Raw genomic sequence first — 17,306 nt, forward strand, 5'->3', positions numbered from 1 at the left:
TAAAAAAAACATAATTTGGGTTGTAAGAACATTATTTTCATAGGTAAAAGAAAAGAGAGAAAAAGAAAAAGAAAGCTGCAAGCCAGGGGGAGTGTTTTTTTAGCTCAGTTTCTTCTTTTGCTGGCTTTTTATATTGTTGGATCTTTTAAGAATATCCTGAAGACTGTTAAGTGTTAAGCGACACTGTCAGATTACAGTAAGGCTAGACCTAAACGTTTTTAACGGTCTCAAAGAGAATTGAAGAAATAAAAATCCCCTCAGGGAAGAAGATTTCAGTAGCATATCAATATTGCAAGTACAGACATATTCAACAACTTCAACATATTAAACAACCAATCCCAAAGAGAATTCATTTGATAGAGGACTACTTGAAGATTAAGACCTCTGATATACAGATGAAACTATGCATTCCCATCAACTAAAGAGATTATTAGTGAGCAGAAATTTAAGCAATCACAACAATCCCTGACACCATAACACAAATCAAATACGTTTGCTGCGGCAACTAAGTAATAGTAGCCCGCACCTCAGCATCAAAGATACTTGCCCAACTAACTCAAATATTACCACACCACAACAAAGGCGATGTTTAGTTCTAAGAGAGAAACAGAAGGCTATATAGTCTATGCAGAAAGTCTAAAAATGTTTTGTTTCAAACAAATACACATATTTCAATAACTAATTAGATAACCATTGAATATATTTGATAATCCTAAGAAAGCAACTAAAGCAAATTTCACCGTTCCAGCCAAAGCGCACTTCACCAGCGTGATAAGCTGCAGCGGAGCGAAAAAAGAGCATTAGAATACTACCCATTAAGGACAGTTGTAAACCATAAATAAGCATTATAACGAAATTATTAAATGCATTTTCTCTCGCATAAAAAAGTAAAACAAGGAGCACAATTAGCACAGTTTTATCTAGCTTGCATTGCGTATATAAACCATAGAAAATAACATGGGGCAATGAAGTAAGATATCTGTAGTGTTCTTGTTAGGGTCTGTTTGTTTGCCTAAAAAAAGAGGGAAATCAAAAAATTGGAAACCTATTTCTAAGAAAAATTGTTTTGAGATTGTTTGGTTGGCTAAAAAAAGAAGGAAATCAAAGAATGGGAGATGAGATGAGATGTCACATTATTATTGGATAATGTGGGTGATTTTTAAAGAAAACTTGTTTTGAAGTTGTTTGGTTGGCTAAAAAATAAGGAAATGAATTATAAGAAACATATTTCCTATAAAAAAAATAGATGAGATGAGATGAGTTGTCATTATATTATTGGATGATGTGACCAACACTTAAGAAAATCAATTTCCTTGGTTTTTTTGAGGAAATGGGTGGAAATGAAATGTTAATGAGATGAGATGAGTTGTCACCATATTATTGGATGATATTGGTGATTTTTAAAAATGAGATGAGATGGAGATAAGATGAGTTGGATGATGTGACCCATTTCTTGTGTTTGGTTTATTTTTAGGAGATGATATGAGATGAGTTGTGGGATGAAAATAATATTTTATTGGATGTTGTGGTGAGTTTTAGGGATGAAAATGGATGAAAATAATATTTTATTCATTTCCCCATACCCATTTCATTTTCTTGATTTTTAGGAAACCAACCAAACAGTCCCTTAGCAGATGCAGTAAACAAAAGAAATGGAGTTCTCGGTCAAGGCACCGGCAAAAGTACATCTTAAGTAACCAACATATTAAAAAACCTAAAGGAACAATGAGTTGGTGATAATTGGTGAAGGCTAATGAAAAAGTAAATTGCACGAATAGTAAGAAGAGAACTAAAAGAAACTGAGTTCTCGGTCAAGGCACCAGCAAAAGTACATCTTGAGTAACCAACATATTAAAAAACCTAAAGGAACAATGAGTTGGTGATAATTGGTGAAGGCTAATGAAAAAGTAAATTGCACGAATAGTAAGAAGAGAACTAAAAGAAAAGGGATACGCGCCCCCCCCCCCCTCTGTACAGACCACTTGATTACACTAGATTTAATAGGAAAATATTAGGCTGGAAAAGCTCAAAGCAAGTGCTGCAAAATCTCAATTTAAATTCAGCAACAAAGTTCAAGGATCTTGAGCTGCGCATTCTAGGATAATCTAGAGATCAGAAGCTGCCTTCAACAAGCATAAACTCCACTTTCAAGGCCAGGTTAGTCGGATTCTATGTGTTCTTGGCTTCCCACATGGTCTTGCTCATTTCGGACAGAGAAACAAGAGTACGTAATTGGATTTTGCTCTAGTAGATATCAGTATGATCTCCTCAACAAAGGTGAAATCTATTCTATTAGATATCAGTGCTAAATTGGAGAGACAACAAAAGCATTGCAAATCTTCTTTTTTGACAGAGGATTACCAATATGAATGTGTATTCTAACCTACTTGCTATAGAAGGATTAGTTTAAGCTTCCATTTCAGCTTCCATTTCATTTGAAGTTCACTAAAGATTATACTAGAATTCCAATCAAATGCAGGAAATTCAAGCAATAGCAGTTATGATCTGGACAGCTGAATGAGGCTGGAATTTTAAGAGTCAACAGAGGCGTGAACAGCTGAACACAGTGTCAACATGAACGATTATAAACAGGAGGCAGAAGAATCTGAGACAGCATCTAATTTACTAGCTCTACAAAGGACTCATGGACTCAGGTTAACAGAAGAAATGATTCAGTAAGAACCATTAATATGTTCCCACATAAGGTAAAGTAACTAGTAACCCATTTTTCCTATGTTTATTAATTTAGGGTATAAAATGTTGGGTGTATCATTGATTCCCAAGCTACATGACATGGACTGAATGCCATGAAGTGATGGATCGACTGGTTTGGCATTATTGGAAACTTGGATTATAGAGGCGGCAAGATACATTTGTATGTTACCTTGTCCATGTATAGAAGCTATGAGTTGACCCAACCCCATCTATTTCTTTTGAGTGCTGTGAGGAAGGAGGAGAGAAGAAGAGGAAGAGAGATTTTTCCTTCTACCAGATCCTTCACTGCCCTTTACTCGACTCTTTTGAAGGGGTGTTTCCAGCAATCTCAGTGGCCACCCATGATGTCTTCAGTCAAGCGCTAGCTTGACAGTGGTGGGAGCTCTTAAAGAAACAAAAGCGGCCAGCAGTGAGGCCTTTTCAGAAAAACATTTATATTTATTTTCTCTCAACTGAATAACTTGAAAAAATGATTTTTTTTTTCACACATTAGATCAACATTACACCTATCATTGTCATCTATTTTTCTCTTAGCTTAACTAGTAGTTCGGTGACACCAAGGGAGAAGGTGATCCTCTCGTAACCCCTACGCATGGATAATGCAAGAGGTAAAGCGTCTTTTGCCACCCCTATAACCCAATACTACGAAGCCACTCAACCTATCATATTATAAAATTTATGGAACCCAATGCATATCATGGATCCTGAAAAAGCTCCAAGGAACACCCAACAATTTAAGATTTTACCTCAAAGTCCTCATATGAAAACCATACCCTAATTGATCAGCTGAACCTTCAATATGAGAAAAATAGGGTTAAAACGGGGTTAAAATAAAAGGCAGAGGAATGCAGTGTATGGACACAGGGATGAGGAATGGAGAACTCTGGATAGGAGATGGGTATGGACACATCAACACAAGTGCATGACTGTTTTGTTATACATTTTAGTGTTTTTGATCTATGGCATGAATTATTAAAAACGTCCATTAAAATCCATTTGGGTCTTTCCTCTTAACTAAATTTATATTCTGAACCTTGTTGTAAAATAGTTCCAACAACCTCAGTCCCGCTAAAAATATAAGACAGTCACTGAATCAGCATCTTAGGCCGTTATCTGAGTGGACAAAAGATGATAAGAAGTTTGACATGCCGCACCGAAATGGATCGAGATCAATTAATCAGGCAATGTCAACATTAATAAGAAATTCGTGTATTGTGTCAATGTGGTAAGACGCCATCAGTTACCCAAAAACCAAAGGTAAGTGCACCCTTACTTAAAATCACAGTCAAACACCTTAAACAGTCCTAATACAATCTAATTTCACTGAATAAAACTATTAAAACGAAAACTAAACAGGAAGTTAACAGCCTAACTGCAATATAACCAGCTCATGAATTTTCCTCAACTTACCTCAGATGTTGCTCGGGTACATGAAAACCCTAACCTTCGCTCCCTAAAGAAAAAGAAAAAAAAAGAAAATCAAAACGAATAAACATGAAAAGAACTAATACCCAGAAAAAAAAAAGACAATTTTTGCTGCTCACCATGGATTTGGGGGGCAAGTTGGACCTAAACTTAGCCCTAACGACGCCACTGTTTCCATGAGGGCGAGTGACCTTGCCCCAAATGCAGCGGTAATGGCTGCCTCCAGTCTTGACCTTGGCCTTGTAAATGTAAGCCAACCTCTTTCCACAGTACCAAGCGACCTCCTCCTTGGTGTTCACCCCCTCGATCTGCAGCAGCGACGTGTTCTCGTACTGGTTCGACTTCGATCTCTTGTACCCTAGAACCGTTCCCCTCACGTACAACCTTATTCAAATATTCGACCAAAAAATTAAAATTAAAATATCAAAAACTTGGAGAGATTGAATAGAGAGAGAGAGAGATTAGATCAGAGATGATCAGGGTTTGGAGCGAACCTAACGCGTTCTCCTCGGCGTTCCTTCACCATTGTTCCGCTGCTGATGACGATGAATCGGCGGGAAATGGATTAGGCTGAGGAGCTCGGAGGCTATCGAGGTCAAAGGAATGAAACCCTAGCGTCGGGTTTTAGAGGAATGCATCGACGTATTTGTGATGATCTCAACCGTTGAAATTATATGAACTGCCCTAATGCTTCGTCTTAGTGGGCTGGGCTTTTATTGTGAGTATTAGTCAGAATATATTTTAATATTACAGCCCACATTGTAGTGGGCTTTAGCTAGGCCACTATCTTAAGAGGCCTTTCTTATGTTGTTCATTTTTTACAAACTTGAAAAATACTAATGTGTCATTCAGAACTCGTCAAATCGAAACCCCTTTAAAAGAAGAGGATTTTGGTTAAAAGTGGAAATAAATAAATGTATTTGTTTATTTAGAAACTGGTTAGAATCTAGGGGCTGTTTGGTTCGCTATTATAAGGGGTGAAAAACTCAGAAAACCCCTCCACATCAGATTTTTAGCCCTCCACGTCAGCGTTTTTGTTTCCGTCCATTTCTTTGTGCCGCTTTGGTTCGCTCGAATGGAAGAGGAAAAACTCTGCTGAAATCGCCGCCAACTAAGATTTTTTTCCTCTCCGATTTCCTTCCCCAACCAAGTAAAATTGATGAAAACTCTGCCACGTCAGATTTTTTTCCTTCTCTGCTTTGTTTACAAAAGTTTTCCTTTTTTTTCTATGCGAACCAAACACAAGAAAAATAAATACATTGGTTTCCCACCATTTTTTATATGCGAACCAAAGCAAAACAATCTATTTCTTGGAAAAGTTTGGAAAACTCAAAACTTGTGTTTTTTTACATGGAATTGCATTTCTCTATATCAAGGAAACGAACCAAACAGCCCCTAAACATAACAGAGGAAATACTGAAAGGGGAAAGTGACCACGTAATTATTCATTTTCTATGACATGTCATGGTAGTTATGAACTCCTTGAGTTGATGGTAGGAGTTCTATAAAGAGAGTCACTAGTCCACACACAATGTATGATCAATAATCATGCACTGTGATAATGATCCATCATCTCGGTTTTGTGTTGTGGAGTGGACAAGGAAGAACAATTATCGGCAATTCGGTGTTCATTACATTCAACAATGGAAGAAGGTATGTATCATTTTATTCAATCTCGTTTTAGTATGTAAACGAGTGTTAAATTCTGTTAATCATGCTATAAGAAATTCTTACAATGGATCCTCAACTTTCACAAAAACACCTGAAAATACCGTGATGCTAATTGCTAAGTTTTGTGGATCACATTCACACGGGTAAAAACTAGTTCTCAAATAGCAGAGCAACAATTTTCATGATTCACTAATATACGACCTAGATCGTAACTTTTATTAGTTTATTCCCTTCATTTTCTGGTTTTTTTTCCCCTAACATACCTTGTGACAACTTCTAACATAATTAATATTAAGGATGAGCGCAAGCCACTAAGAAAACAAAAGCAGGGTGACATGAACAAAGTTAGACGTGTATTCAACTCTCATTCTGTTTAGTTTAATTGTTGGGACCAATTATCAGTGAACGCATGTATGCTTGCTTCTCCGCTTAATAAAACCAGCATAATTCGTTCTTACTTCAACCTCTTTTCTCAAGAACTGACAAACATACGTTTCAATTTCTTGTTAGGCTCATAATTAGTTGATGCGGAGGGAATAATTAATGTTTTTTTGAAAAAAATTCGATCATGTGAAAGCGGGACAATTGAAGCAAAACGGGTAATTTCGGATAGATCTCGAGATGCAACTTTGGAGGATGATATTTTTTGACTCGCTACATATAATCCTTATTATAATATGTTTTTGGAAAGCTTAGAAAGTTCTCTACACATAAAATTGATTATAAGTTCCAAATAAGCTTCAAGTTCAAAGAAACTCGTATTCAGGCTCAGCTGAGCTAGAAAATTCTGGTTTTTAGTTATTTTAGAAAAGTCACTTTATTTTAGTGGTCTTTTTATTTAGGAAGTGTGTGTAAGGAAAATTGCAATGAAAAGAATAAAGAAAATTGACTTGTATTTCTTTGATTCCGATTACAATTCGATTACAAAAGAGAAGAGAACGAATTTGATTCTCTCCTTTGTTTAAGACTGGGTTCTTCTCGGTAGCGATGGAATGCTTCCTTCGATTGCTCGCGTCGAAATTGCTCTCCGTTGACGATCCGACCGTCTTCTATCTCGTGGGAACGATGAACTTCTGTGGAAAGTTTTATAAGTAACTCTTCAACGAGTTTAAGAACTCTGAACGAGTTAGAACTCTGTGAATAGAGTTGTTAGAACCGAAAATTCGGTTAATGATCAAGCTGTTATTCTGTTGTAGAAGAATCCTCCCAGATTTGATCTTCTGAGTGTGATTCAAAAATCCTATCTCCAAGGATTTCGCTGCTGCTGTTGAATCGCCCAACCCGAATGGTTTAGATCCTATGCGGTTTTGATCTTCAGAATCCAACCTCTGTGGTTCAGATACCGAAAATCCAACCCTCTGTTCTGTTGGGTTCGTTGAGCTTTTATAGGGGGATAGGAGGTTGTAACTGACCCCTATATCCGCTCCTACGTGGGCGAAAATCCCTCAGAACGTGGAATAAACGGTTCTGAAACCGTTCGACTCATGTTTGAACGAGTCAAACGCCCAATCTGGCGTTTAGCACCCAACTTCGCCTCTTAGAATTGAGACGCGAGGTTGGGTGTTAGCTGAACATCATTGAACGCGAGGGTCGCTCGCGTTTTGGCTTGTTGCCTGCTTGGAAACGCGGGGGTCGGCGTTGGTTGGACCCCTACGAATGCGAGGGTCGCCCGCGTTCAGCTTGTTGCTTTGAGACGCGGGGGTCGGCGTTGGTTGAACCCCTACGAACGCGAGGGTCGCCCGCGTTCAGCTTGCTGCTTGGAGACGCGGGGGTCGGCGTTGGTTGAACCCCTACGGACGCGAGGGTCACTCACGTTTGGCCTGTGGCTTGGAAACGCGGGGGTTGCCTGCACTTCCAGAGTTGTAACGCGGGGATGACATCCGCGTTTCAGAAGAAGCCTTTTGACTTGCAACTTCTTCTGTGAAGCTTCGCGAAGACCGTTGTTCAGTAATCCTGGCTTTAGCTGTTGTAGGGTATAAAAGTCGTCAGATTGTAACTTTCACTGTATATTGTGAAGACTGCTGAATAGAGTTTCTTCATCAGTTGTCGGAAATGTCGTTGAATTGTAACTCTTCTCGATCTTATGTGAAGAGTCCTCTATTTGCCGCTTTCGATTGTCGACCCGAAAGCTATTTGATTGTAGCTTTCATTGTGAGAGTTTGACGGGAATCAACATCCATAGTGTTTTGAAGATGAATATTTGTCCACACCTCTCTACCAAGCAACTCACCAACTTTCGATTGTCGGCGCGAAAGCTATTTGATTGTAGCTTTCGTTGTAGGAACTTGACAGGAATCAACATCCATAGTGTCTTTAGATGGATATTTGCCCACAGCTCTCTACCAAGCAACTCACCAAATAAGTCCGACCTTTCATTTCTAAAATCATTACACTGCTCATCAGCATCTCTAATAATTGTTAATATAATATTAGTCGTGCCGTTGTCGCAGCCATCAAGATCAATCATCTCAGGAATGAGGTCGTGTTTGTGGCGATTGTGGAGTTGCGGATGCAGTGATTAGAAAGTCGTCTGATTGTGACTTCCCTTGTCGGAGCTTGATAGGGGTCAGCTATTCATTGTGATTTTTAGACAGCCTACAGAATCCCCTCCAAAGTTTTCGAAAGTTCGCGGTTGACTGGGATGAATTTTCGGAATACTTTGGATCCCAAAATTTAGTAGATTGACTGCTCCCTCCGTCTGATCGAGCCAGATGATTTCACTGTTGTTGGTTGTAATCTATCTGTACTCCTCCAATAGACTCCCCAGTGGAGTCGTTGGTTTCTTCCCGGCTTTGGTCGCCTTGACGATTACTGTAGCTCTTCTTTTATTCATCTGGGGCTGTGTCGTAGCCTTGGTAGTCAAGAAGCTACTATCATAGCGGTCCAAACACAGAAACAATTTCTGCCTTTGAGGATTGGAACGCGTGGGTGAGTTTGGCTTCTGTAATTTTTTTTTTTTTGACAAGAACAAAGTTTTTTTTTGTATCACTTTTTTTTAGTTCTTGAATAAAAAGTGATATTGGTCTCTCATTATTTCTTGCATTTATCATGTTTTGATTTTAAATACAAGTCACGAGAAATGCCTGAGATGTATTCCTGACTTAGAATAGATCTCCACAATGGTTCTGATGCAGAGAACTCTCTTTATTATCGTTTAAGACAACTCTAGAAAGTTTCAAACTGTTGAGGACGAATAGTCCCATAATGGGGTTGACTAATAAAATTTTTCCTGTGTTATTTCTGTTTTGATCACTGAAAGAAATCTGGGTGTGCCAGAGGTATAGTTTTAACTTGGCAGGAGGATCATTGCGATCTGGGCAATTTTGAGGACTTATCATTCTATTGACGAGACTCGATAAGTTGATTTTGTCGAAGGTATAATTTTAACGTGACAGGAGAAATATTGCGATCAGGGCAATTTTGATGACTTATCGTTCTATTGACGAGAATCGATAAGTTGATTTTTGTCAGAGGTGTGACGTTAACGTGACAGGTATGGGGAAAGAATGTTATAGCGTCTCACTGGGGAGAACTGCTAAGTGTTTTATCATCGGAGCGATGAATTGTGATACTTGTGATTTGAACAAGATCTTAGGGAGTTTTGTTATCCTACTGAAAACAGGTTATTTATTGCTTTGCTGAGGAGAGCTAATAAATTGACAATGATTTGGAGACTTATCATTCTATTAACGAGAATTGATAAGTAGGTTTTGGGGTGTAGTATTAACCCAATGAGAATTTAGATTCTGCTGAAGAGATATAGAGGTTTTGACTAACACTCTGTTAAGAGGGCTCACAAGTGCAGGTTCTACATTTAGAAGAGTTGCAACGCTGAAGTGACCTTCGCGTTTGATGTTTGAAACGCGAGGTTCGGGCTTTCTGACGCTGGCTCAAGCTTTGCACTTGGGAAATTGAACGCGGTAGTGAGCTTCGCGTTTTGGAGATGGTTGGGATTCACTCCTAGAATCCCGTGCCATCTTAACAGCTTGGCGGCTGTTATAAATAGACCTGAATGGTCAAATCAAAAGTCACTTGACTTTCAAAACTTTCGGCTATTTCCAAGAACGAGAACTCTCGTTTGATTACGGCGAGATCTCCGACGAGCTTTGTCTCCCTCGTTCAAAGGAGTTTCCTCCGATCGACTGCATCAATGGCGCCTCGGAGGACGGGTTCGAACTCCAAGAAAGTCGCTGCAGCGACTTCCGACATGCCGTCGGCTGAGAACGCCGACGGTGTTCTTGTCCATGCGAGAACCTTGCCGTCGACATTGCCACCGCAGGGGCCTCCCTGTCGTGGTGAGTGCTGACCAAAATAACTTACCTTGGCAAGTTCTTTGAAAACCCTAGATGGGTTCTTGATAACGAGGACGATGACTCATTTTAGTTCAATGAAAACGCGGGGTTAGGATACCCTATGGGTCTCGACCCTCGCGTTCAACTTTGTTCAACACGAGGTTCGACCCTCGCGTTTGAGACTTCTGACGCGAGGCTCGACCTTCGCGTTGGAGATTTTTGACGCGAGGCTCGACCTTCGCGTTAGAGATTTTGACACAAGGCTTTACCCCTTTGTGTTTCAGACTTTGTCTTTATGTCGATAGCTCGCTTCTAGCTGCTAACTTCTGCTTTTGATTGTGCAGTGCTTCTCCCAAACGTGCCGCTTTCACAAGAGCACCATTTCGGATATATTGGTGGACCTGATCCGAATGAATTGTTCAATCTTCAGAACAGGATTCCATTGTGTACTTTTCCTGATTCGGAAAGAGCGGAAATGATTAAATTCCCTCAGTGCTCTACTCTCAGGATTTTGATAACTGACTTGGACTTGGAGACCCCTGTTGGTCATGTCCCGTGCATTCATATTTGGGGATCGCATACCAGTCGATGACCATCTCACACACGTGGAAGATTCGAAGCTGCTGCGGAGAGCTGATAATCGCTTCTTATTCCTCCCAAACATGAAGAGGATGTACCCGCTCTCCTATTTATTGAATGTGAGTTGCCGTCGGGGTTTGACCTTCGACATAGTAAAGGAGAAGGAGAACGTGTTACTTGGATTTGGTCGACGAGCTCGTACACAAATCGGGGAACAACTCAAGGGGTTAAAACCTGGTTTGTTTGAGAAGAAAGGGCTGGTTCCGGAGATACCACGCCCAGCTACCATCTTTATCCGCCAATTCCTTGCAACTCAGGGTGAATTCTCTACTCAGACGTTCAGGTCCCCTGGATGGGTCTGTTCTGGCGAAGGAGGTTAGTGGACCCGCATGGTTGACTTTGTTCTTGAAGAGCTTAAAGACTCGCTCGCTCAATCGGGTCTCACAGTTCCTGTGTTAGCTACGCGACGGGGAGTCGTGCAGAGTCTTCATAATTTCTTCGCTATGTTGGAGAAATATAACCCTGATAGCTGCATATTCTTTACGCCTGCTGGAGAGTTAGGTTTTGCTCTTCATGAGATGCAGGCAGTGTCAGGGCTGTCGCTCGGAAAAACGCCCTACAAGGAGTTTATTCCCACCACCGAGGAGCTTTCCTTATTGAAGGTGGCACACCCGGAAATCTACGCTACTTTCTGGGAATTGATGTGCCACTTCCACATATGCGCCCAAGTCTTTGGGATGCGTGGAGGGGGCATTATGCATACCACATGGGCAGACTACCTCTTTCAAAACTTAAACCGGAAAGATGTAGCCGTATCCCGTGTCGCAGTTGTTTCACTTAAGGACGCCAAGGCTCGGATTAAGGCTCCTGGTGCTACTTATAAGACAGAGCATGCCGAGGATGATTTTGAAGCTGGTGTCGAATTTGAAAGTTTCCACTACCAAGCCACAGTTCCTATCTCTGACACGGCTCTACTTGCAGGCTTCTTCATGATTTGGTTGAAGCGATGTGTGGTACTGTCAAGACCAATAGAATCAATATTAGCTGAGGTTGTGTACCCAGCTATTTTGCTAGCACACGGGAGACCTGTGAGCCTCCTTACTGCTATGGTTGGCTGTACCCAGAACGGCCTGAGAGTATTGACTTCAGAGCTTCTCAGCGCTTCGAGGGTCAAAGCTGCTAAGAAGAAAACTGGGAAAGCTCATCAACCACGTGTACCAATGCCGTATACATATTTAGTGGCCTGGTTCGTGTTGCATTGCCCTTCCTTGATGACGGGAGTGCATGAAGGGGATGATGCTTATACTCCCTTCGTACAAAGATTGGAGTCGGCCACGTGGACTAGTTCTTATATAGTCAGGGCTCGACAGCTTCTATCCCGGGAAGATAATTACCGGGTTTTCTGCTGTGCTCCTAACTTTGACGGAGCTGATGTGGAGGACGCCCGCTTCATGGATTTGCTTTTTGAAGGCTCGTCTTCTTTGGAAGAGGGTACATTCAGCTGGCTTCTTATGATCAGGTTGGGATACCTAGTCTATCGCTCGCGGGAGAAGTGCATAATCGAGCCTTACATGCCTTCACGGTTTGCCAGACAGTTTGGGTATGACCAACTCTATGTTGGCAATCCTAATCCGGCGTTAGCTCAGATTGAGAATTTGTACGAAGGAGCCCGCACATGGTACTTCTTCTCCGCCGGGGGAACCCATGCGCAATTCACTTTACCCAACTCACCGCCCGGCTGTTCTACTGTTATAGATTGCCGCCAGTGGTTTGCCGAATCTTCTCGGATTCCGGAATATGACGTTTATACTTCATGTATAAACGAGATTCGGGAATTGTATCGTTCACGGAGCGGTTCTGCGAGTACTCGTCTACCAGGGATGGAAGAGTACCTATCTTGTGAACAGGAAGCGACCGGCGCCGTTGAAGCTCCTAAAGACTTGTCCATAGTAGAACCTTCTGAAGAAGAGGTCCCTACGGGAATTGAAGAGGGAAGGCCAATTGATGATTCTCCCGAAGAAAAGACAACTGCGGAGATTCCTGCAGAAGAGCCCGTTCCTACACCTCGTTCTTTAAGATCGGGTAAGAAAGCTCTTTCTGCTGCTGAGCAAGGTGAGTATGACAGGAGAATTCGCAAGCGGATACCTGTCATGGCCAAGAATTCCAAAAAGGCTAAATTAATGGGGGACTCGATGAAGTCTGCGCTCGTTGAGCGTTTAATTGACAGAGAGGATGAAATGCCCCAATCGATTCCTTCAATTTCTGAGGACGATAGAGCTGGAGAGGGCCCTTCTTCTGAAGTTGCTCCAACACCTGTTCAGGACGAACATACGGGTTTAATCTATCCAACCCTTCCTCCTCCATGCTCGCGGGCTCTAAAGAAATCGATTGATGAACTGGAACGTTGGATGCAAACAATTATTAATATTGTCAGTGTTGAGGAGGCTTCTCTTGAAGACTGTGCATCTATCTTGAGCCAATGTTTGGACGACATCAAGGCTAAAGGGGATGCATCCTGGACTGAGCACTGCCAAGGGGGAATCACTCTTTTGATGACAGAATTAGCAGTTTTCAGGGAGCTACAGCGCACCAATCTAGACTCTGAAGTGGAGCCGGCTCTTTCCTTGGTGATAATCTCGAGGGCGCATCACCCAGGGAATCTTCGCAAGGACCTGTCTGATAAAAAGGCCCGCGTATCAGCTTTAAGGAAGCGGCACTCTGCAACATATGCTAAAATCAAAGGTATTGCTTCTGATATCCGTGGTATCGAAAAGACTATCGCTCGATTAGAGGCCGAGTTGGACCAGAAGAAAGCCCAATTAGCCCACTATGAGGATGTTAGAAAAAAGCTTGAGCATCAAAGTGGCCAAATTTATACGGAATTTTACCGTATACTCCACACAGCTGAGCGGACTCGTAAGGACATTGTTGCTACCCTTCCTATTGAAGCAGAACTCAGAAAGGAGATCGAGGGACAAGTCCGAGCGGCTCACCGGGAGAAACTCTCTGCCTTCAAGTCTAGGCTAAAAACCCTCAAGTTAATGAAGCCTGATGTTTAGCTCTTGACCTGTTCTTAGCTAAGGAATTTCGTATTATTTTCACTTCGTTTGTCATCATTTTGTGTTTAGATTAACAACATTAAATGAGAATGATATCATTTTGTCTCTTTTGCTGAAATCTGGCTCAAAACAATAGACAATAATGCTAATACTACCGAAATTCTCTTTGTCATTTATTAGAATAATTCCAGCAAATTACAATCGTCAGAGGTGTAATGTTAACATGACGAAATATAAAATAGAATTACACTATAAATGGGCAACCCCCAGCCTGATCTAGCTGGGGTTTAGGGGGCCACATGATTTACGGGAAGTATCTCTTAAGGAACTTCCCATTAATTGGCATCATGAGCCTATCTCCTTCTTGGTTGATGAGGCGATATGCTCCGTTCGAATAGACTGACTCTATTACGAAGGGCCCTTCCCATTTAGGATTGAACTTCCCTTTGGTTTTGCTTGTCGTTACCATGGGTCGTCTATTGGCTAAAACTAAATCGCCTTTCTTGAAAATCCGTTCATTAACCTTTTTGTTGTAGGCTTTGGAAATCCGGGCTTGATATAACTCGATCTGTTGCTGAGCTTGAAGTCGTTTGTCGTCTAAGGCTTCAAGTTCTTGCAGACGTCGTTGATGCTTCTCTTCTTCTGTTAGTCCAGTTGTGATAGCGACTCTCAGAGAAGGAATCTTGCAGACGTCGTTGATGCTTCTCTTCTTCTGTTAGTCCAGTTGTGATAGCGACTCTCAGAGAAGGAATTTGGATTTCCAATGGCAATACAGCCTCGCAACCGTATACCAAAGAAAAAGGTGTAGCTCTTGTAGAGGTCCTTACTGTCGTGCGGTAAGCCCACAGACATTCACCGAATCTTTCATCCCAATCGCGCCGGCTCTTGGAGATAAACTTTTTGAGAAGCTTCACTATGGTTTTGTTAAAGGCTTCTGCAAGACCGTTCGTTGATGGGTAATAAGCTGTAGATGTAACACTTTGAATTCTGAATTTATCACAGAATCTCTGGAATCCAAAACTGACGAATTGTGTCCCGTTGTCGTGAACAATTCGCCTCGGGACTCCAAAGCGGTAGACGACGTGATGTTTGATGATGTAATGACCGTAAATTTCTAATACGGGTTTAAATAATTTTTTGGTATTTAAATATTAAATATTATTTTTCTAAAAGAGTATTTGTATTTCCCCAATTTTTCTAGAATTTTCTACGATTTAAAAATACTGTATTGTATTATTTTAATAGTTTTGCTAATTATAAATTTAATTATTTCGGTAAAACTTTTAAATTAATAGTTAATTATTTATTATTGTTATTGTTATTATTATTATTATTTTGATCATAAATTTTTAATAATTATTTGATTTAATTTTTTGGTATTTTTAAATTATATTTTTTAAAGGAGTGTTTTTTCTTGTGTTTTCCCTCTCATCTGTTAATCTCTCTGTCTTTCTCTCTCTTCATCTCTCTTCTCTCCCCTACCCCACCTCCCTAAAACCCTCCCCCATGTTTCCCGCACCCCAACCTCGTGATTCCCCCACTCCTCAAAAGAATCCCTCTCTCACCCTCACTCACACGTCCTCTCTCTCTCTTTCTCATTCTCATTCTCTCTCTCCCCTCTATTAAATATCTCTCTCTCCCTCTCTCTCTCTCTCTCAATCAGCTCACCGTCACTCTCTCTCTCTCCCCCCTGACACTCTCTCATTCTCTCTCCTGTTCATCTCTCTTCCTCCCAACTTCTCCGCCCAACTCCTCACGCGGCGGCTCATCCTCCCCCGCTCGACGTCACCACTCCGAGCTGCCTCCGACACACCTGCATCCAACCCTCAGTCCTCACCTCCCTCTCCGCTCAACCGGGCGCCCCTGTTCGCCGTCACCAGAAGCTCCGATTGAGCTCGCCAGCCGACACGGCCGAGGCCCCAGCTACGCCAGCTCGCTGCGACGGCTCGGGCCCGGCCGGGCCCAACCCCCACCTCCGAGCTCGCGGTGTCGGCTTGTCGTGGTCTGGATGGATATGGCGATCTTCTAGCCCCATCCCTTTCAACCTCCATCTACCTCGCACTCGCCACCCCCCATGGCGCACAGAGGCTCAGCCTTCGAGACGAAGCGCACTCCTAGCGAGACAGGCCGGTCAGGACATCGACGCGTCTCGTCCGGTGAGACGCACTTCGGGCCGCGGCAGACTGCAACTTAATCCCATGCCATATGCCGCAGCTTCCCGCGTCGCCAAGCGAGCGCCGACCGTATGCAGCCCTGTGCCCGTCCTTCACGTGCCATGCTCTGGGGCCTCCACGAGCGTCGCGACCGTCGACCTTGTCGAGCTACTCGCAGCCGCTCGTCCGCTTTGCCTGGCTCCTCGGCTGAGTTTCGACGCGCCGCAGTGCTGAGCTGCTTCCGCAACAGCCGTTCCGTGCAGAGAGCTCAACCAAGCGCCTCCGCCAGAGCCGGGTCAAAATAACGCCCTAAGGAGCCGCGCCGCGGCAAGCTCGAGTCAGTGAGCTCACTGCCAGAAAACGCAGTTGCGGAGCGCACAACTTCGGGCGCAGTTTCCGGCCAACTCCGACCTCCGTTGATTCCAGGTCGATTTCTTCCGCCGGTGCGTAGCCCTTGCGTTTAATGCTATTCGGGATAACGGTATATCCCTTTTCAACTTGGGGCCTCCCTATCTACATGCGTTATACTACGTTCGAGTATACACGGTCGCAATAACACTCGAAATTTGTAATATTAGCCGTCTTTTTCCACGAACCCGTCGTAACGCTGTGCAACCACGCGAGGGTCCCTATCTAGATAGAGCTCAACGGATGTACCGCACAGGCAAGATCCCACTTTCTCTAAAACTGAATTTTTGTATTTATTATGGAATTATTTGTAAATTTTAGATTTGCCAATAATTATCTGCGTGGATGTGTTTGATGAATGATTTTTGATAAATCAAAACATATGATAATAGTATTTTTAGAATAATTATGAAAAATTAAAAGAATTTATTTCGTGGTAGCTGGAATTATTTTGGACAATTATAAGTAACTTAAAAAGAATTTATGGTGAGGGCAAAATCATTTTTAAGGAAAAATTATAATAATTTAAACATCGAGCGCACGGACCAATATGGCAATTCTTGAGTTGGTCGTGTTGGTGTCACTCCGAATGTTGCGAGCCGAGCGCCGCCCGGCTTGACAACTAGCTCATCATTGAGGCCTATTGTGCGCCAGGATGCTGCGGGTTCTTATTCAACGAAAACCTGGCACAGCTTGAAAGTGTTTTAAGTGCTTTGCCCCGAAGGATACACCGCGCAATTGAAAATCCACCATGCTTGGGTTTACTCTGATGAATACCGAAGTCTTTATGGTAGAATGAATGCATCTGGGAGGCTGAGTCTCACATTTGGGTACCTAAAGTCTTCATAATCCTCAGCATGCCCGGATGTGACTGTGGGGAATCCGAATAGAGTATGGGCATTGGGCTTACCACTAAAAAGGAACGCCAAAGGTCTCGACATGATGATCATGAGATCCGGAGGGATCGATATATGTTGTGTCTTGGGCTTACCGATAAAGGCTAA

At 42.3% G+C, this 17,306-nt stretch overlaps 1 protein-coding gene across 1 annotated transcript; it reads right to left on the reverse strand.

The window, feature by feature from the left end:
• LOC109849484 (60S ribosomal protein L35a-1-like) lies at positions 467 to 4,792 on the reverse strand. The gene is made up of 4 exons (XM_020419325.1): positions 4,635 to 4,792; positions 4,260 to 4,524; positions 4,126 to 4,168; positions 467 to 776 (listed from the first exon to the last, which is right to left on the reverse strand). Exons 1-3 carry the CDS (start codon positions 4,664 to 4,666, stop codon positions 4,127 to 4,129), a joined length of 339 nt encoding a protein of 112 aa, XP_020274914.1. The 5' UTR covers positions 4,667 to 4,792; the 3' UTR covers positions 467 to 776; position 4,126.

Source organism: Asparagus officinalis, chromosome 7 (genome assembly GCF_001876935.1).
Source record: "Asparagus officinalis chromosome 7, Aspof.V1, whole genome shotgun sequence".
NCBI lineage: Eukaryota > Viridiplantae > Streptophyta > Magnoliopsida > Asparagales > Asparagaceae > Asparagus > Asparagus officinalis.